We start from the raw sequence: 22047 nt of genomic DNA, 5'->3' as shown, positions 1-22047 counted from the left end.
TAGGGTTGTAGCTGCAGGAATCGTTCGGTCACAGTGAAGGTGGTTTTGAAGACTAGCTCTGTATTTGTCTCTGCTTGTTCCCCACATGCCACTCCATTAACCTCCTTTAAAAAAAAAAAAGTGTTCTTTTTGTTTAGAGCCTTTTAAGCTGACTAACCCACTACAACTTTAAACCCCAAGCTGCATGAGATCAGGCCCATGAGTATATCTCAGGGAAGTCTATTGTCTTCTCAGTGCAGAGACCAGGCCAAAGTGGATAGTTTTCTTGTAGTTTTCATGTGTTAATGACCAAAATTTTGTTTCAACAAGAGATGTAGGCTGGGAATGTTATTGCATCTCCAGCTTTTCACCTTACCACTGTCAAGGTGGAGCGTACTATACACTTGCATGGGCAATAAAATCCAGACTCTGGTCACCTAAGGCAGTAGCTCTCCACCACCATCCTAACTCCACTGGAGGAGTTTTGTCTTATTGTGTGGGGTCCCTGGGAATTTTTTCCTATTTTATTTTTAGCTTGGCTGTCTGAAACAATGATGTATATGTGTGTTACTCTACGTCTCAAGTTTTTGTAGTATCAGGGTTTTCAAATCTTTTGTTCCTCAGTATTTCCAAGGAAGTTTTGAAAATGCTGGAGATTAAATTCCTTCTTGGATGTTCATATCATGAGCTAACACCACCATATTAAAACCCTTTTTGGCATAATGCAAAAGATTTCTCCTGACTTGGGCTGGGCTTGGCGCTCTATCATCTGTCTGCATTTAATGCATAACGAATTTCTCAGCCAGAGATAGCATGGCCTATTTCTCTGGGTCATGACTGTAACCTACAACACGGCTGTGTCTGAGTCACAGGACCACTGCAGAGGGAGCCTTCTCCCTCTGCAACACTAACAGACCTACTGACTTACAACAATGCCATTACTACATATTCAAAACACAGAAAAAACAGAGACCAACACATGCTATACCAGTTAAGGAGGCAACTTTCTCTGAGAGAAAGGGATTTCTACTTATCTAGGCTCTGTAGAACATTCTCTGTAGGGTCAGATGACCTGGTGTTATGCTGCCCAGAGTTGCTCACGGCATCATGGTGATAGGACATCTTTCGTTCCGTGTGCTCCTGTAAACAAGCACTCCCATACAAAACATGAACACACAAGGCATGTTTGCTTATTAGCAGTCCAGCTTTAACATCTCCCAGGAATGCTTCTTCATTTTCTCTTGCTGACTGCCTGGGATGAAAAGGGCCATAGCCACCTTGGAGGCCATACATTAGAAAGCAAAGCACCCTCCGACCTGGTTCCCAGAAAAACCTACACCAACCTAGCCACTACTGCCTGGGATGCCCGACTCGGACAAGGTGAAGAGTAATACAATTCTTGTTCTTAAAGCTTTTGACGTGGCGTTTGTTAGCACAGGTTGGATAGAAAAAGCTCCTGTTCATGAAAGAATTCCTTCAACTGTGGACCCTGTTCCAGCTTAGATTGAAGTAGGTGCCTTTGCAGAACAGCACAGCTGACTTCAGAAACTGCAGGTTGAGCCATCACCAAAGATGGAGAGCAACTTCAGCTGGGCTGACAGAGAACGAGGCACACTCCTCCGGATGGGCAGACACTCCAATTCACTCCCTGAGGCAGCCACTTGGTAGAAAATAAATGTAATCATTTCTGTGTCTTCCACAGTCGGAGGGGAACGGGATCACATCCACTACAGTGGCCGAGATCCCGTTAGGTGTGGGAGACAACTGGGTCAGTCTACAATGTCCGCGAGTGGCAACAGCACTAGCCACTGGCTGCTCTCTGAGAGTAGGCGAGGGACCTGGGAACCAAGCGCGACACGCTTCATTCAGTGCAGAGTAAGCTGCTGTGTGCTTCTCTGTGCAACACAACAGACAGCCCGTGCATCTGAGACTCCCCTGAGCCGTGAGAAGGCATGCCGCTCAAGCCGCACCAACTGGGGGGCAGGGCGGTGAACAGACAGGTGAAGGAGAAAAAGCGGAAAAAGATTTTTAGAAAATTCTTTTTGCTGCTCATGCAAATAGGCTTTGTGACAAATTCATATGACATCAATACACCATTTTTTTTAAAGTATCAGTATCATTAGTTTAGATGAAAACCAGAAATTTACACTGAAATGAAAACATATAGGTCCAATGAGCACATACAATTTTGTGAACAAAAGAATCGTAATTCAGGCAATATACTGCCAGAAATAGATTTTTGATTTCTACTTCTGGCTGCTGCAGATGCTGCTTTAGGAAGCACATACATATGAAAAAAATACGCATATATATACTGGGCATTAACCCAGATTATTACAAAGACTATTAATAACATTGTAATGTATCACAGTACAAATAAAGGTTTTTTTTTTTTTTTGTATAAAAGTTGCATTTCCACGAAGAAGCCATCTAATAAAAATCTGATTAAACTACACCGGAGACAGGTCAGAGCTGAACGAGTCACAAATACACAGTACCATAGTCCACATCACCATTTTTGAGAGTAAATCATCTCCCGGCCATGTCCTGGGCTGATGCGCTCAAAGGCCTTTCCCGCGACTTCGTGCTTTGGGAATGCACGAAGCTGCCCCCGCAGGCAGCATCAGACCTGCTAGGCTCACGCCTGCCTCTTGAGGACAAGCCATCCAACTGCAGGAATGAGGAAAACAGTGACTACACAAAGGTGCTCTTGCACTGACACAAAAGGTTTACCGGCACACTTTTCAAGATGTCGGTATGTTTGACGTGATGAGTCAAGCCCAGGTATACTAGTGACAGAAACAGCACTGCAGCTCCGAGCTCACGGACAGTGATCACACACTGAGACACACGAGCGCAAGCACCAGGCTCTGCCTCTAAGGCTGTATAGTGACCTGTCACAGCTGCCCTAACTGTTCCACGTTTTTAATTTTTTTTCTTTGGGCTGCTTAATGTTTTCCATCCTGTGAAGCAACAGGCCAGTGCCACTTTCTAGGACTTGAATGTCCCACGGCAAGCATTTGCTTTCCAAAGGGTTTCATCATCTACACCAAAGGTGGTACAGACTGCAAGTTTAGAACACTGACATACACCCAGATCACGTAGCAACGTCATAAGCTATCCAGAAGTTTGGACCATGCAAAGTCCATCTCTGGCTTTTTCCATTGTCAAAAGCCAAGCTGCTCTATCTAAGAATGCTTACTTTTTGTCTACAATAGTTATTTTGAAATTTTTTTGTGCATATAGAGAGGACCATAAAGTAAAACAGGGGTCATGTGCACAAGATTCAGTGCCTGTGCAGTAAAGCTGCAGTGACTGAATGGGCTTTGTCCCTCAGCCCATTCAGTTACTGTATTTCCCAGAGAAAGTAAGAAGTGAAAACTGTCTGTATGCTGCTGCAGTATAAATATATCTAATCAAGGTAGACAGCTTTAACACCTAGCAAGAAATGAAAATAAAAGGAGCTTCAGACTTTCCTTGTCAGTGACAAGGTGCTCCGTTCCAACTACCCGTACATAACGAACCACTGTGCACCTCCATTCCAAAATCCACTTTCGTTTTGTAGTTAATTTCACTTCACTTACCTAGTGTTCACTAAATGCCATTCTGTAATGAAATAACTGATGTTGCAATAGGAGGACTCATGATTCCCCTTGGCTTTTAAAATCATGGTTTCTTTGTCCTGGTTATTTATATTAAATACAGTATCCACAGGAAAATCCTACAAAGTCCTACCAATCAAATTTTAAGTTTAAATTACACACTGATCTTTCTCCTTGAGTTTCATACTCAGCAAGTATTGAAAACAAACTCAAAGGCTTCCAATGGACATAAATTAAGTGTGTAAACAGCAACTATTTTGTAAAAGAATTACCTTTTGTTAGGGTGCTTCAAAAATAAAGGAAGAAAATCTTTAAAAATTACCAATATTTAAACTTTGATAACTCCTGTTTCCCCAAGAGACTTTTTTTTTCCATCTCCATTTAAAATTGCGAGTTGCTTTTTCAATTCTAATGTTAGAGACTATTTTGGGAACAACTAGAACTGGCACACATCTAACAGAGCGGCTACAGGGCCCGCCTCACGACACCTGCCTTTCCCATTGGGCGCCTGGTGTGAACCACAGCTCCTCTGCTTCTGATTCTGCTTCCTGCTAATGTGCTCGCTGGTCAAGTGTTTCACTTCCCTGTCACTCAGATAACAGGCAGCAAGTGAGGCAGGGGCCTGGCCTTCTGGCATTGTGGGAGTAAACCAACATATAGAAGGGTTTCTTTCTGCCTTTCAGAATAAAAATGAAAATTAAGATACTTTATGTTAAACCTAGCAAAGTTGGGTGATCCAGAGCCCCAATCATAAAGTAATGTCAAATCAAGGGAAACACAAATTTGACAAGTAGACACTGTATACAAGTGACGGGAAACATCACTGTGTGGCCCACAAATGTGTAATGGATGTTAATACATGCTTTTAGTTATGTGTGTTTGAAAGGCAGATTAAACAGAGGGACAGAAGGAGACAGAGAAAGCCCTTCCATCTGCTGGCTTACTTCTCAATGGCCACAACGGCTGGAACTGAGCAGATCCTAAACTGGGAGCTAGGAGCTTCTTCCACAGGGGAGTAGCAACACAATGACTTAAGCCATTGTCCACTGCTTTCCTAGGCCATAATCAGGAAACTAGATTGGAAATGGGGCAGCTGGAACTCAAACAAGTGCCCCATGGGGTGTTGGTGCCACAAGTGGAGGATTAGCTAGCTATACCACCACAAAATGGCCCCTATGGCCATTTGCAGAGTGAACCAGCAGAAGGAAAGATTTTCTCTGTCTCTTCTCTCTAACTCTGCATTTCAAATAAAATCTTTTTTTTTTAAAGCAAAAGTAAAATGTGTATTCTTTATTCCTTCCTCCCTTTGCAAAATAGTTTTCTAAATAATTAATAGTACATACTTAAAGTGTATAAGCAGAGATTACACAGGAAAGTCAACCCTGAAAAATTTACCATGCCTGTGAACTTAGTTTCCTTTGAAAATTTTACTTCAGCAGATTTAAAGAAATTCAATGACAGAAGGGCAGAACCATTTGACCTCTGACCCAGGGAAGTGTGCTGGCATCCGGGAGGAAGAAGCACCTGAAAGCAGTGGCACTCTGCATAAGGATGCGTCCTCGGGCAGGACACGGGCACCAGCCAGGGCTCCCTGGTCACAGCGCTGTGATGGCCTCGGGCCTCCAACCAGAGTGACACTGTGGAGGGCACACTCAATGGCAACAGTACACTGGGGCTAAAAACAGCTAGCTAAAAAGATGAAAAGTAATCTAAAACCTTCCTTTGTGCAAAGTCTGCAGTGGTCTCCTTTAACCACGGGAGGACAGAGTTTCAGAACCTGCACCCATCACCAGGGAGCCCCACGCTCACAGCTGACACCAGGAAAGCGTTACTACACGGGCAGGCAGGGGTATACTGCATATTGCTCTTTAAAGATGAAACGCCCTTTGAATTTCATAAACCTGCACTTCTCATTATTCTGTCTGGACCCAAGGGACACAGGTTGACTTTCAGAGTTTTCATACACTGAGAATCTAATTTTATGAATTTACCCTAAGACATAAATCAGGTAAGAGGGAAGTGGACGGATAGAATTTTTAAAAGAGGTTGGGCTCCCCGGGTACTTGGAATATATTGAGTATTGAGAGATTTATAAAGATACAGTTCTCTAACAGATTAAGGAAGACAGAAACGAAACCAAATCTTTCACTTCCAGATGCTGACTTCCATTAATATTTTCAGCAGAAATATAGCAGTCAAGGAAATAAGAAATGGTTTCTCAATTATACTAAAGTGGTGTAAGAGCCAGGGAGCCTCTTAAAATGGAACCAAAACAATGTTACATCAAACTCACAAAAATACCTTGTCCTGGCAAGACTTTTGGCTTTAGAAAGAACACTGTCAAAGGACTTTCGGGGGGGTAAAAATGGCATTTTAGTTCCTCAAAAGCAAAAGAATTCTGCCCTGTAAATTCTCGATTTCCTTCTCAGTCTCTGAAGGTTACAGCATTTCATCCTAAATGCTTGGCATTGACGGCCTCATGAGCTGTGGGCACCGATCATCAACACCCCTAAGTCAGGGTAAATGTGGCTGTGCAGGGCCGGCTACTATCTGAATGAGCTCTTAGGACCCGGAGGAGCCCACAGACTCCAGGTGGGAAAGATAGAAACCCAGGAGGTAAGACATGACCTAACAAGGGAGACTGAGGGAGCCAGGGCACTTAACAAGTCTCTCTCTCTAAAACAGTGTTTGTGCAGTGCAGTACCCAGGGTTCCTTCCAGGTTGGCAAAAAATAAATACTTAGCCAAAAAAAAAAAAAAAACAGGAAGCAAAACCTCGGCCACCCAGGGCCAGTGAGCATGCGCAGGAGTAAAGACTGCCCTGCCTTCATTCATGGGGCTGGCTGCCTTGTTACTAGACGGTCCCAATGAGGACAGGGCTGCCCCCTCAGGCCAGTGTCCTTCCCACCCCAAGCTCCCAGATACACCCCAACACCATGTTGTCCTTCTGACGTCACTGGAAGATTCCCCTCAGGAGACTGAAGCCCATTGCCTGAGACCGCATGACCAGATGTCATCTTTTCAAAGAAAAACTAAGAATCTGGTTTCAACTGCAGACCAGAAGGAGGCTGGCTTTTTGTTTTTGCTTTTTTTTTTTCTGCCTATATTCACATCATTACTCCTATGGCCCGTTGGTGTCAGGCCGGCTTCTGCGCTGCCTCAAGGAGTCTTGGGCAGCCTCCGGGGCAGGGGGCTGCTCGGCGGGCTCTGCAGTCTCCTCAGGTCCGCCCTGTCTCAGGAGCCCCTGGTCAGCGGTGTCCCTCCTCTCCTCCACATCGCCGGCTGGGTGGTCCTCCTCTTCCTCCTCCTCGGCTTCGTCCTCATCGGCAAGGTCTTCCTTCTCTTCCTCGTCATCGCCAAGGCTGTCTTTGTTTTCTTCTTCATTCGAATCCTCCTTTTCCTCGTCTGCATCCTGTAACTGTTCGGCCCTACGTGTGTCCTCTGACCTCTGGTCTTGCTCTGCGGAAGACACACAGAATCATGCTCTAACACGGCAGAGCTAAATCAGTGACAACACCGAGCAGGCGGGTGGGCGTCAATGAGAACATGAGGCAGGGAGTTCTTCTCTACACTGAGGCTACAGTTTCACACAGGACAGAGTCTCCGGGCAGTGTCCTCACCGCATGCAGGGCTTCTCCACGCATCCTTCTGGACACCTGCCCAACAGTGTTGACTCTGGCAGACCGCGTGGGCACAGAGAGCAAAGGTTCTCTCATACTGTTTATTTTGTACCATGTGGAAGGCTCAGTGACCCATTGTCATTGCAACTGGTTCAGAAATAAAACTTAAGCTGGGTCAAGCAGAGAGCCCCTGCAGAGCCTGGCCAAGCAGCAGGGCTCCGTAGGGACTGGGGCCTGCTGAGAACCACTACAAGAATCCTGTAGAAAGAGAATCCTAACAAATCTTGTTGTGCTTGAAGCCAGAACATCCTGGTCTTCTCACACACATGAAATGTTCATTGTTTCCCATTAGGATGATTTATATTGAGTTTCTGCCATCTTTTTTTAAAACAGGCCAATTTTAGGTCCAGCGCAGTAGCCTAGAGGCTAAAGCCCTAGTCTTGCACAAGCTGGAATCCCATACGGGTGCCAGTTGTAATCTCAGCAGCCCCACTTCCCATCCAGCTCCCTGCTTGTGGCCTGGGAAAACAGTCGAGGACGGCCCAAAGCCTTGGGACCCTGCAACCACATGGGAGATCCGGAAGAGGTACCTGGCTCCTGGCTTCAGATCAGTGCAGCTCCAACCACTGCAGCCACTTGGGGAGTGAATCAACAGATGAAAACTCTTTCCCTCTGTCTCTTCTCCCCTGTGTACTTCTGACTTTCCAATGAAAATAAAATTATTTTTAAAAGATGCCAATTTTGACTCACAGCTTTGTTTCTTTAAATGTTTTCTTAATTCATTTGAAAGGACGTTCTTCTATTCACTGGTTCACTCTGCAAATGGACACAGGAGCCAGAGCTGGGCCAGGCCGAAGCCAGGGGAAGTCACTCCTCTGGACCGCCCACAGGAACGGCAGGGGTCCAAGCATTTGGGCCATCTTTTGTTGCTCTTCCAAGGGCATTATGGGGAGCTGGATCACAAGTGAAGCAGCTGGGACACAAACTAGCACTCCTTAGGGATGCAGGCACTGCCGTCAGAGGCTTAACCCCCTGTGCCACAGTGCTGGCCCCAAGTGTGTACCATTTTTAAGATTTCAAAGGATCAGCACAAATTCTTTAGTTGTTATCTATGTAAGTCTCAAAGCTTCCAAAACATCCACAGCCAAAAAAAAAAAAAAAAGATTATGGTTTTACATAAACTCCCACATGAAATTCTGCCACCCGTATGCAGAAGCAGCACGGCGCAGGACAATGAATCCACGAGCAAGCTGGCTGCTGACACACAGGAGACAGCAGATGCCAGCTGCCCTCCTGCGACTCATTTCACTTCAAATGAAGAAAAATGCAATGCAGCAGGGAGAAATAGTAACTAAAATTAAACATTTCTTAATTTGAAAGACCAAAAAAAAAAAAAGCTTTTTATTCAATTCTAGCAAGAGAAGCCATCGTGACAAATTTGGTAGTGGTGATGGTCTGTTCACCTAACAATTCTACATGAGGAGAGATTTAAATTCTAAACCTCAACATTCCCAAAGTACTGTACTGCATGAGCTTACCATACTCACCAGAAGGTTCAGCCAGATCCCTTGGCACATAGAAACATTCTGATATTACCACCAAGATCTAGAAGGAAAAAAGTAATTGGATAATGAGTAGATAGGACACTTATTACCAAAGGGCCTCAAAATTAGGCCTTACCTTTATAAACCAGATATTCTTAGACAAATAATTAGGAGCCGGTCAAAAGTCTTCAAAGGGGACAAGGACATAATTAAGAATTTCCTACTTTTCCAATGTGACAGAATACAGGAAAATACAACTAATTTAGAACAGGGATCAGACAGTCTGAATCTCCAGAGGCTACTCTAAGTGGATCAAGCATGTGTGAAAAAATAACAAATTGCCAGCCACGTCTAAACAATGCTTTGGCAAACACTGCTTTGAACAAACGAAACCACTTTCTATATAGAGTTGCCTCCTCTCTGGGATCAGTGCATCAACTCTGAATAACAGGATTTCCTTAGAGTCCTGTAACCAACCTCCCAGAGCTGGACTGAGAGAAAACATCTCTAAAGTTGGGTGTGAACTGATCCCATTTTAGGCAGCACAGCCCTTCTGATCACTTCTGCTGCGCAAGTCACTCAACACTGCAAATCACCATGTCGGCTGCCGTGACAGAGCACAACCAGGACCGGCCCAAGTCCACGTTCCCCAGAAGGACCCACAGTGGCCACAGTGATGAAACAGCCTGCGTCCCTGGAGCCAGAATGAGCCAGAGCCACTTTCCATCCGTGAACTCACTTTCCCCTGGAGCAGCACACAGCACGGAGGTCCTGCGCTAGAGCAGGAGGCCTTCTTAGGAATGCACACTTGCCTTCGGGCACCTGGCTCACACCGAGACTATGGCTTCCCTTTGAGTAACAGGTTTGCCTTTACAACAGGAATACCACCAGCACATTTGTGTTTTGCAGACAGTCTGAAATTTAAAATAATCCAAACTGATAGACGTCTTGTTTCAGTTTTAAAACACCAAGTGAGTACTGTGTTGAGAATTCTCACTACCAGTATAAACATGTATTAATCGGCTCAGTATTTGGGTTATTAAGTTATTGATATTTGAGGGGTAGTGGTCTTGCAAAAAAAAAAAAAGAGAGAGAGAGAGAAACAATGGTAGCCTAATTATAAAGCAATGTGGAATCTGAATCTCATGTGGAAAATGAATAAAGACATTTAATACTTAAAATATAAACATGCTATTCAGGTATGGGATGCATAAGGATCAAGAACAAATGAGAGCCTGCAGAGGAGCACCTAGGGCTCTGGGAGAGTCAGGAGTCTAGAAGCTCTAATGACACCACAGAGAATCCCAGCAGCCCTAGGAGTAGGAGAAATCCCTGAGCACCCAATATATGAGAGCCAGGTGCAGTGGGCCAATCGGCTGCAGGCAGGCTCTGTGGGTAGGCTGGGGGACAGCACACTGCCAGCCCTTCAGTGTACTTAAACAGCAGAGAGGGAAATACTTCACATGGAAGGACAAGGGTTGAAAACCTTCCACTTTAATGCGACAGTCACACATTTACTAGCCATTAATAAGAAATAACATTGGCAGTAGCCTAGTGGCTAAAGTCCTAGCCTTGCATGCGCCAGGATCCCACATGGATGCTGGTTCATATCACGGCTGCTCCACTTCCCTCCCAGCTACCCTGCCTGTGGCCTGGGAAAGCAGTTGAGGACGGTCCAAAGCCTTGGAACCCTGCACCCGTGTGGGAGAGCCAGAAGAAACTCCTGGCTCCGGGCTCAGCTGTAGCTATTGCAGCCACTTGGGGAGTGAATCAGCAGATGGAAGATCTTCCTTTCTGTCTCTCCTTCTCTCTGCATCTCTGACTTTCCAATAAAAATAAATCAATCTTTTTTTTAAAAAAAAAAAGACTTTAATTTGTCCATCTCCTTCAGAGCATTCTGATTTTTAAATTTAACTATCCAAGAAGTAGTGAGAGAGAAACATGTAATAATGCAGAAGCAGCAAGAACTCCGATTTTCCATGCCCGCAGCAACTGCCCACCAAGGGGCCAGGCCAGCAGTGCTGTCTCCCACCTGAGGGGCAGGGGCCTGCAGAATCAGCAGGCAGGAATGCTCTCTGCCACTCAGGTGGAGAAAGGCAACATAAGACATGTACAGAGACTTTCAGATTGGCATTCTCTCTTACCAGACCCATGAGAAGGCCAAAAGCCAAGGTTGCTATGATGAAAAAGAGGTAAGAACACCACGCAGGGATCCCAAGGGTCACGGTGAAATAATTGTGAAGATGCTGAAACCAGAAAAAAAAAAGAGATTTCTTATAATAAGGACCAAAAAATTTGAACCACCTAGTTTTAGCTGTAATTCAGTCTGCAATTTGTCTTTGTAAATGTAAGTTCCCACTAAGCTTTATATATCTGAGTTATTTAAATGAGCAAATCAAATTATATAACACTGGTACAATCAGAGTAATAACCATGCTCAAACTTAGTAAGAGATATTTTCTTGCAATTTGTGATCTGGAAAAAAAGTTTTCAGAGGGCAAGCTTCTTCTGTACATAATAGAAGATTGTTTGGTTCCCCTCCTCCTCAATTTTTATTCACAATATAGCATCCATCGCATATACTTCCTGTGTTCTTATCAATTTTAAGTACAGTTAGTACTTACAGACCCGAGCCACTGGAAATGTCTCCACATGCCCTTTTCTAATTACTCACTGCTCTCCCAGGGCTCATTCTGAACAACTATACCAAATCATTATAAACCCTACAATACAATATTATTAGGACAGCTTTTCTGATTCATCATGAGCAAATTTCATCAGTGTTTGAGAAACATCCCCACTAAAATGGGGTCCCTCGCCTTACTGGGCCCCTCGCCCACCACCCCACCAGGACTACTTGGAATGACAGACACTTGTAAAAGTGAGGAAATCTGAGATAGATCTTATTTGCAATCCCAATCACTTGGGAATGAAATCAGAATGATTTAGTCATCTGGTTTACAATTTTTAGAACCTCAAAAATAGCCATTAGCTGTAACCCAGACAATTACAGACACAGAATAAAATGGTTCTGCATTAAATATCTCTCCCAAGCAAAGATAATGCTAAATGACTTGCCTAGAACCAGTAAATCTAATTAAAATTCACTCAATTTTACTTTAACAATTCCCAGAATCTTAATCACTCCCAGGGATTTCTTTGTTCCTGTTCACAGAATTAAACAATGTATTTTATTCTGGCATTATTCTTAATGATACACACAAAAGTTTGTTAACTCTCTAGGATAATCTGAGATCTCCCTCCCTACAATGCTTCTGTATTTATTATTATTGTTTTCCGGGATACAGAAATTTTTGTAAGTAAAGGGTTCTCTCCCCTCCCCTTCCTCTTCTTTCCTCCTTGGTCTCTCCCCTCATCATCATTTCCCCGCTAATTTCTTTTTATTTTAGCACATGAGATAGTCCTAAAGATACAGCAAACATTTTAAACACTGACATATATAATCAAAGCATTCAATCTATACTGCTTGAAAAAGATATATCAAATGCCTAAGTTATTCACAGGAAATGTAACCAAACCTTGATTTGTAAAATTGTCAACTTCCTTCTTTGGTGGTCCTGTTCATCAAACTGTTCAATTGAAAGCTCGGATCATGACAGTAACACAGCATTCTACAAACCAGCAGGTGAAAGAGGTACCTGACTTATCAAAAGGAACTTTAAATAAACATTCTATATATTGATACCTAGTTTAGGAGATACTGCATCTTGGACCCATATTGTAGCACAGTGTGGGTAAAGTTCAAGTTGCTCCTCTTCTGATTCAGCTACCAGCGAATCAACCCCCAATGGGAAAGCAGATAAGGATGTCCTAGGTGCTCGCTCCCTGTCACCCATGGCTCTCGCCCGGACTTGGCTGTTAGGTTGATTTCAGCAGTAAAGCAATAGATGCAAAACCTCAACCCCTATTTCTCCATTTCTGCCTCTGGCAAAACAATGCCTTTATTTATTTATTTTGATCAGTCAGTGCCACTAGCAATATTAATGTATCAAAACGAAAATATGTTAAAAGGCAATCCACCACCATAGTCAGTCTACACCATTCAGACCCATGGATATATTCTGGAACCTTCTTTATGACTATTTGCTGTCTTGCTTTTCTTATGAGTGGGGAAATGGTGCACAGTTGGAGTCCTTCTGGACACTGTCTTTTGCCCTTCCTGCAAAATAAATGATGTAAACAACCTTAAAGGTGATTTGCAGATTTCAGCAAACTACCTCCTTCTGATAGATTGATACCTAATTCCAACATTCAAAACGTTCCCTTGTTATAAACTCCCCTAGAATCCTCAGGTTTTAACTTACAGGGTTTATTTCAACTGCTCAGAGAAACCCTGCCATCTTGTGGTCTGTTAGGTAATTATTGCTGAAGACTCCCAATCAAGTTGTGTTTTCACAACTAGACAAGAATGTTTATCCATGACTTTCTCTAAATCCGTAACAGCTCTCGAGTGTCTTGTGTTAAGATTTGTGTACTATGTTCTTTAAGTTTTAATATACGTGTATCCAAAGTAATTACTAATTAAAACCGATCTTAATTCCGTTTTACAAAAAAAAAAAAAAATTGGGGGGTGGATATTTCTATGTAATTGTCAGATAAACTGCTTTTATCTGTGGAATAAACAGATCCCCGGGGCCAGCTCTGTGGAGTGGTGGCTAAAGCTGCCACCTGTGACACTGCTAACTCATGTGGGTACCAATCGGAGCCCTGGCTGCGCCACTTCCAATCCAACTCCCTGCTAACGAACCTGACAAAAGCAGCAGCAGATGGTCCAAGTGTAGGGGGCCCTGGCACCCATGTGGGGGTCCTGGAAGGAACTCCAGGCTCCTGGCTCAGCCTTAGCCCAGCCTTGGCCTCTGCAGCCATTTGGAGAGTAAATCAGCAGATGGAAGATTTCCCTCTACTCCACGTATTTCTCTCTATTTAACCCTTTCAAGTAAATAATTAAAAAGAAAAACAAAATAGAAAATACAGATCCCTGACCATCATTTCAGTACTCCATGTGCTTATTACAAGGAAGTTGCCCACTCTGTTTACTGAAAATGAACTGAAATATCCTGTGGATACAGTATCTTATTATACCAGATTAATTCAAGGCAACTTGTGGCTACATAGAGATTCTAATGAGAACACCAAATGAAAACTTGAGGAACTTTCTCACTAGACTACAGCTCCCACAGGCAGTGTACAAGAGCTGGGGCTGGAAGCAGGCCAGACAAGGCAAGGTTGCGGCAATCATTAGCATTTGTGTGAGCCAGGTCTGATGATAAGCCAGGTTAGGCAAGTCGCAGCACCCGCTGGCACATATACGAGCCATGATGGATGTGGGCCATGCCCAGGTGGGCAAGGCTACGATACCTGCAGACTATGGGCAGATCATGCCATACTGGGTCAAAGTACCCACCAGTACATGAAAGATCCAGAACTAGGAATGGGCATGGATGGGAAACTTTGGGGACTCTCCTGCTAAGCTGTAGCTCCACTGGGAAATGTGAGAACCAGAACTATGGGTAGACTGGGCTAGGTTCCAGCACCCAATGGTGCCTGTGAGACCAGAATGCATCTGGGACAGACTGGGCTAGGCCATAGCACCCACCAGGTCACATAAGAGCCAGGCAAGTTGGGCTAGGCTATAGCACCCACTAGGAAGAGCCAGAATGGGTGAGGGGCAGTTAGGCTAGGTCACAGTATCTGCTGGTGAGTGCCAGGACTGGGGCAAGCTATGTCAGGCTGGGCCATAGCACCTTTCAGCACTCACAAGATCCAGGGGGAAACTCAGAAAACTCCCTTGCTAGGCCACAGCTCCCTCGGGTGAACATGAGAGCTGGGGTAGGGGGCTGGGGACAGGCCAGGTTAGGCTGGGTTGCAGTACCCTTGGCATATGTGCAGGAGAGCCTTGTGGTTGGCATGGCTGGGACAGTACACAGCACACACTGGCATGAGCAAGAGCCAGGATGGGATGTAGGCCAGGTTAGGCTGGACAGCAACATCACCAGTTCACATGAGAGCTGGGGATGAGAGTAGGCCAGGCTGAGCTAGGCTGCAACATTCACTGGCATAAGCAGGCACTAGGTGCAGGCCAGTCTGACTGCAGCACCTGCTGGCAAATGCTGAGACTGGGGGCAGGACATCTCAGACTACGCTGCAGCACCCACTGGCACACTCAAGATGCAGGGCTGGGAGTGGACCTGGTTGGGGGCTATGGGAACTCCCCTAGTGGGCTGCCTTTCCCGTTGATGAACATGAAAGCCAGAACTGGGGATAGGCCAGGCTGGTCACATAGCCTGCATCACCTGTCAGCCCACATGTGGACCAGGTCTGGGGGTAGGATGTACTGAGCTAAGCTGCAGCATTCATGGGTGTGTACAAAAGCCAGATGGGATGCAGGATGAACCTGGCTAGGCTGCAACACATGCTGGCACACACAAAAACCAGGCCTGGGGTGGGGTGGGCCTGGTGGGAGCTACTGGGGTACCTGCTGGCGTGTATGAAGACCAGGCCTGTGGTGGATGGGGCTGGACTAGGCTGCAGCACCAATAGGTCTGCATGAGAGAGATGGGGCTGGAGACAGGACGGACCAGGTAGCTGCATCCACCAGTTTGTGCGCTGGCTGGTGCAGGTAATGGACCAAACCTGACCCTGCACTAGCTGGCACACACAACAGTCCTACAAAATTCCTAAGGAAGAATATCAGGAAGAGAAGAGTGACCACTACCTCAATCACAGGTGGATTTCTTTACTACTATTTATAAAATACACTTTGTTACTCTCCAGTCTTAACATTCATGGCTTTCAATCAAGAAGAAAAGCAAAATTCACCAGGGGTTGTTCCCCTGAAAGATTTAGTACATCTAATTTTGGGTAAAAACTGCCATATGCCTGCGTCATTTCATGACAACAGCAATGTTTAGGAAAGACAACTGGCATGTGGTAAATCTCAGTGAGGAGTACAGTCAGCAAGTCCAATACAATCTCGCTTTAAATATATTAATGCTAAACTTAGTTAGCAAAAGTACAAATACTGCGCAATTGCCATGCATCTCTCTTCTTAGGCCTGCAACAGCCTTGATTAAAAATAAAAGCTTAAATTCTGTGTTACCTATTACAAGAAGGGAAAAGTAAAATAGTGAGGACAACAAGGATATTAACATATATAATAAAAGCAATCATCAAGTACATGTTGGCTGCCAGGTCCTGTGCCAAGGAGGCATGGTCTAATGAGGACAGCCAAGGGCATCAGAGCACGGTGCAGAGACAAGCATCTGAGGTGGGGGAGTGCTGGCATGCGCTTCTGCAAGACAGAGCAGTGCCTCTCTGCAGCCGACCATGGAAAGAGATGACCGTACAGAAGGCTGCAATCCTTTCGCACTACAACTGGTCACTCTACATCCTTCCTTGTTCTTTGTTGTTATCTTCTTTTTCTGAAACTTGTTATACTTGTAAGGTTGTAGCCTGCTCCCCCTGGCACCCTCTCCTTCCATCATCAGCGGCACTGTATCTTCTGTTCATGGCTACACTGACTGCACTGCCATTGCACACTATCTAGAAATGAATTAAAAGCAGATTCTGTTTCCTACAATTACACATTTGACATCGATGTGAGGATTCTAAGCAAATAAGAGAGCTAACTAAGCTAACTATACACACAGGGCAGTCTGCTTAGGATGATTAACCAAGTGACTCATTATATGGTCAACAAGGCTGGACTGCACCTAGCGGCTTAAGCGGAAATGAGAGACTTCACAGGAAATCAGGGATTGGGTCTCAACAAGCCAGAGATCACGCACGCTCTAAAAGGGCAGGGCCAGACAACAGAAAACCCAAGAATTAGGACCTATCAAGACATCCGCTGAATGAATAGAGACTTATGTCTAAGAATAAACAAAGTCACAAAGTAATCAACAGGCTTGGGCAAGCTAGATGTTGATATGGGCAGGAGAGGATACTAGAGTTTAGATGGCAGAGTGACAAAGAGGGAAAGGCAGAGTGAGACCTCCCATTTACTGGTTTCTCTCAAAATGGCCAGCTGCCAGCAGCTCCACCTGGGTCTTCCACACAGACAGCAGTGGCCCAAGGACTTTGGCCATAGCTGCTGGTTTCCCAGTTGCATCATTAGGCACCTGGAGCAGGAGCTGAACAGCAAGGATTGGAATCAAGACTCCAACATGGGATTACAGCACAGCAAGTGGTTATTAACTTGCTATGCAATAATGCAAAACCTATTCCAATTTTTAAAGATAATATACACTTACATACAGGATCCAAATAATCCATGAGCCTACCATTTATGTTCCTTCCACAATCTATAATTAGAGTAAATATATTGGTGAAAACTACAAATACCAATGGACTAAAATTCTCCAAACTAAATTTATTGTTATGTGTTCTACACAAGGCTAATTTTAAATATAGCAAAGGGTTGAAAATGAAAAAAACAATCTAGAAAATTGCTAAGAAAAATAATAGCATTTATACCAGATAAAAACTGACCTTATAAAATGTACAGTATAATTACATCAATATTAAATTGTATAGTTTATCTTATAATAATATCTTTACATTAGATAAAACTGGTTTTATAAAAGGTAAGGCATAATAAGGTGTGTATTAAATTTTATAGTTTATACAGAATATATATATATCTGCATTTATATATACAGATATACAAACTTAAAATACATATACACATATCGCGCACACACTGTATCATGAGGAATCGATAAGAATATTCAGTTGTTCAGGAGCATCTAACGTTGTGTCTTTCAAATGACTCCTTTTCTCCAGTTCAGTGCATCCCTGCAGAAGCCATCTGTGTGGCACACGGTTGAGCGCAGTGCTTACAAAGACAAAACACATCCTGGCCTTGAAGTGTTGACTGCCAACACACCATAATGATTACATTTTAATAAAATTTTTAAAAACCTGTCAATTCTTACTCAAGTTCTTTTTAATCTAATAAAAGAATGGCAAGCTACGTAAGTCCAACATATGTATATGTATACTCTTTCTATATTTACACATAGATATTTCCTCAGATTACCTTTGAAAGCAAACTTTCCCTTCAACAATCTGTGAAGACCATGATGAACTTCACCTAATCTCTTCTTAACCTACAAAGCAGATTTGCCTCCTGACCTGCATTTCTCAGAGTCTGTGCTGAGATCCTGCTGTCGGTGCTGCCTGACATCTATTCGCCACAGTTATGACTCAAGCATTACAATGCTGCAAGCCCAGACGGCTATCTGTTTATACGACTTGGTCAACTTTCATGTCAACCCAGTTTGCAGTTCACGATGTTCAGCCCTCAGTGAAACTTCTCACCCACTTCAAGAGAACAGAAAGAAAACTATGTAACAGTCAGACTCTTTGGAGGGAGGGGAAATACTGCTTGTTATTAGTTCATGGGGGAAACAATCAGCCCCCTCCTAGATTTGAATGCAGCTTGAATAAAAAAGATAAAATTCAAGCTTCAGATTAGCCACTGCTGTAAAGATCCAATTAAAAAAAAAACAGAGGTATTCTACTTTATAAGATGGAATATATGTGTATATTCATATAACAAACATTTATATATTTGTATATACATATATGAAATTGGATGTATAAGAGCTTGTTCTTAATTTACCCCAACAACTATCGGTGCGCACGAGAATCTACACAAGCTCTTTAAATATTCCAAAACTAGCACGATGACCTGTGACCATAACTTAGAAAAGGCCTACACTAGGGCTCACTTGTAAAGACTTTTTTGAAATATTTTTGACCTATATTCAATTTCAAAGGGATTTTATTAAATCTGCTTGGCTTTGTTACCCACTGTAGAGAACAAACTGCTGTGGGACATATTCAAGATTCTGTTAAAGCTCCCCAATGCACCTCCTACCTGCTGGAGCTCGCAGAAACGACTGAGTGAAATCAGACTGTCGCACAAGGTAGAGGACCAAACAGTTTTTTCAGCATGTTTCCTAAAGATCAACTAGTAAACATTTATTTGCATCGGCCACAGCTCTGTGTGCCTCAGTCACAATTACTCAACGCTACCTGGTGTAGCACAAAAGCCACGGTGCGTGAGGAGTACGCACCGTTGTGTCTGAAACTGTATAAAAGCAGGTGGCTCAGACACTGTGAGTAGCTGGCTGACCCCTGACATGAGCCATTTTCAGGCTCAATGACCTTGATCCGTAATGTGGAGAAAAGGTGAAGTGAAGGACAGAAGCTCTTTTGCTTGGCTGACAGACTTAACGATCCAACGGATTATGACATTCACGCTCAGTTTCAGCATTCGGATCAGTGTACGCCTGTCCACAAAGACTCATCACCTGGATCCGCACACCACCGAAATGGGGCTTAGGGAAAAAAGTGGAACTGTATGCATCTATTTCCCCGTACTTAGCATATCTGTATTCTTAGTCTGAAAAACAGTTTCTTCCGAGATTACTTACCCATATCTTGCCAGAGATGCTAAAAAGGCCAGCCATTCCAGACATCCTGAACAGAAATGAAGGGAAGAATTAGACATCACGAAGCTCAGGAGTACCACTCCTCTTCCGGGTACACACAGTGTTGTCCCTCTGGCATTCGCGGACATTCTTAGCTTCAATTTTGTGGACATAATCTGAATCATTCTGCTGCACATACATTCCAATTCCAGCCCTAACCCTAAGCCTCTAGGCCCTCACAGTGCACCCTTGGAAACACCCAACGAACAATGGGGAAACATCAAAGAACCAGCTGACTGTTCTGGCTGCTTCGTAAGCCAGCTTGATTTGGACAGTCAGGAAAGCCCGGGCCTTATGGCAGGTTTTCCTTCTGCAGGATCTGAGGAAATAGCTAACTCCCTTTCCCCTCTCTCACAACTTTACATCTGCATCCCCTCTTCCCGTCAGTGATCGGGCACTGCTCCTACATCACTGTGAAATTAGAAGCCAAATGGGGTATTTTCCCCTCCCACCACCAAATCTGAGCCTGGTGCACAACTACATCTGCCTTCGTCCACCACAACAGAGAAGGGCTGTGCGGCTCTGTCCTACCACCAGTTCTCCGGCCAACAACGGGGCCCTGGCCTTCCCCGTTATATCCACAATTCTCCCTCCGACACGCATCGGGCTCAGGAGCTCAGAAACATGCTCTGCTCCTTCCTGGCCCTCACGTGGCTTTCCAGATTTACTGACAAATTTCATCAAAAAGCAATCAGCACTTACTCATTCCTCTTCCTCAGCAGGCGTGTAACCCATTCAAAGCTGGCTTCTGAGACTACCTGTACTGCTTCATTCAATGTCCACATCTCAGCATCTTTAATAATACAGGACACATGTGACTGCTTCTTCCCTCTCCTTGTTACTGGAAGCTTTGGGTAATTATTTCTTCACTCACCTCCTGATCTGAGGGCAGCTAGGGATTCCATCACAAGTACTCCTGCTCATCTTTTAAGGTGTTACCCTCCCTTCTGAGTCTAAACTGCCCCAATTTGTGTTCATTTGTATTCTCGAATTCTCCATGGAGACATTTTGTATCATGTACCCAATCTGACACCCCTATTGCCTGCCTCAGGAACTTACCATGTCGCACCCACATCAGTGATTGATACAGGTAACTGATCAGTGATTGATACAGGAACCACTGAGGATTCAAAGCAGGAGCCTGTTTTCACCTGGGAATACCCAGCTTGTCTCCCTTCAAAACATCGACACTCACATACGCCACCCTAAAATAAGCTCCGATCACTGACCAGCCTGGGGCTTTGCGTCCTCCATCCTTCTGCCTCCCTTTGAGTTTTCAGAGGAAAATGGAGGGCCCCTTTCTGCAGGTTCCTTATTGAATTCCTAGCACTTACAAAACACGTGACACGGAATTAAGGCACAAACAATTACACAATGAAATGCGGGAGGTAAGCTGGTTTTATAGAAATTTGTGTATTTTTTGAGTATTAATACAGATAGCTATAGATTATTATAAATGGCCATTGACTATCTGATCCTGCTACATGGCATAATTTATTTCTATTTGAGGAAGGATATTTCGTATGCTTTTATATATATACTCAAAATTAACTACAAATGACATTTTATTCAAAATTACAATCAATTGTGAGCACTGTTACTATGATTTAGACTAATTCACCTGAACAAATAAGATACAGCCTGCCAGAGTGGCCAAATTTTCTCAGCAGTGCTAAGCTAAGCAGCTGACAAATATACTATAGACTTTATTTTTCATAGCTGAGCCAACTATTCCCTACAATGACTATAATAAAGAGAAACTTCCCCAGCTTACCAATAAAATTAAAAGGAATAAAGAAGGGCAGATGGCATTTTAGATGACACACTGTACAGAGAAAGCAGTTGACATGCCTTAGTGGAAAAGCTGGAGGAGAGGCTTTCTATAACCTGTCCACACCTAACTACTTCACTCCCAGTACACTGACACACATGTGGGTCACAGGGACTGAAATAGTGCCAAGGCCAAGCATGGGCATGTGTGGTCTGGGTAACTGGAAGCGAACATGAAGAGAAGCACAGGGTTTCATGAGAAACAGGCAAACCTGGCACCTCTTGTGGTAATAGCAACACCTTGTCATTAAAAAATTAACGACTTACGTCAAAGAAGCTGGGGATTTCCAGCCAGTCAGAGGCTCAACTGCTTGCCATTTCTTCTCCAGGATGTAATTCTGCAGGTCTTCAAAGATTCCTGGGCCCCGGTAACGGCGGAATATCCCATCCTTTGCGCTAGAAATTATTAACACAAGTAGAAAATTAACCCATCAAAATAATAGGTTTGAGAGATAATAAGAATCGAAAGAGCTATCAAGCATTTCATGATTTTCACTTAATGTTTAATTGGTCCAAATGAAGAAAATTATGTGGCTAGGGACAAATCAGAAAGCGGGCATTAATTTTAAACTGCTGCAAATGAAAACCTATATAACTAAAAAGCACTGAGCATTCTAGCACAATCTGTGATTTCAAATTAAATTCTGGACAGTGTTATAGGTGCCAAATTACATTTTACTATTTTTGCTATAAGTTATTTAAACTTTTATCTTACAGTAGTAAAATAGCCATCATGACCAGGTTAAAAACGCTGTACCCACATTTCCAAGTCAAGTCCCTGCTCCAAAATCCAGCATCCGCCTTCAGCACCCCACCTCGTGCTCTGCAGTTCAGCTTGCCAAGGAAGAGCCCATGCTCACCTTGCCATTTTCTCCTTTCCACCACACGCTAACTACTCAACAAGAATGATGAGGATTCTCTCCCCATGACTGCACTCAACCTCATCTCCAGTG

General features: G+C 43.9%; 1 protein-coding gene across 1 annotated transcript in view; it reads right to left on the bottom strand.

Annotated features, from left to right (window-relative positions):
* Positions 1–2383: 2383 nt before the first annotated feature.
* TMX4 (thioredoxin related transmembrane protein 4) overlaps positions 2384–22047 on the bottom strand; it is a 41218-nt gene continuing 21554 nt past the window's right edge. The window contains exons 4-8 of the mRNA XM_040980974.1: positions 21362–21490; positions 19208–19253; positions 10889–10990; positions 8748–8805; positions 2384–7039 (exon numbers count right to left, since the gene is read on the bottom strand). Of these exons, the coding sequence (XP_040836908.1) occupies positions 6702–7039; positions 8748–8805; positions 10889–10990; positions 19208–19253; positions 21362–21490 (673 nt within the window). The 3' untranslated portion in view covers positions 2384–6701. The remainder of the gene's footprint in view (positions 7040–8747; positions 8806–10888; positions 10991–19207; positions 19254–21361; positions 21491–22047) is intronic.

Source organism: Ochotona curzoniae, unplaced genomic scaffold (genome assembly GCF_017591425.1).
Source record: "Ochotona curzoniae isolate NIBS_2020 unplaced genomic scaffold, NIBS_Ocur_1.0 contig_3520, whole genome shotgun sequence".
Lineage (NCBI taxonomy): Eukaryota > Metazoa > Chordata > Mammalia > Lagomorpha > Ochotonidae > Ochotona > Ochotona curzoniae.
Note: the sequence above shows the minus strand (reverse complement) of the source record. Positions and strands in the feature narration are given on the sequence as shown.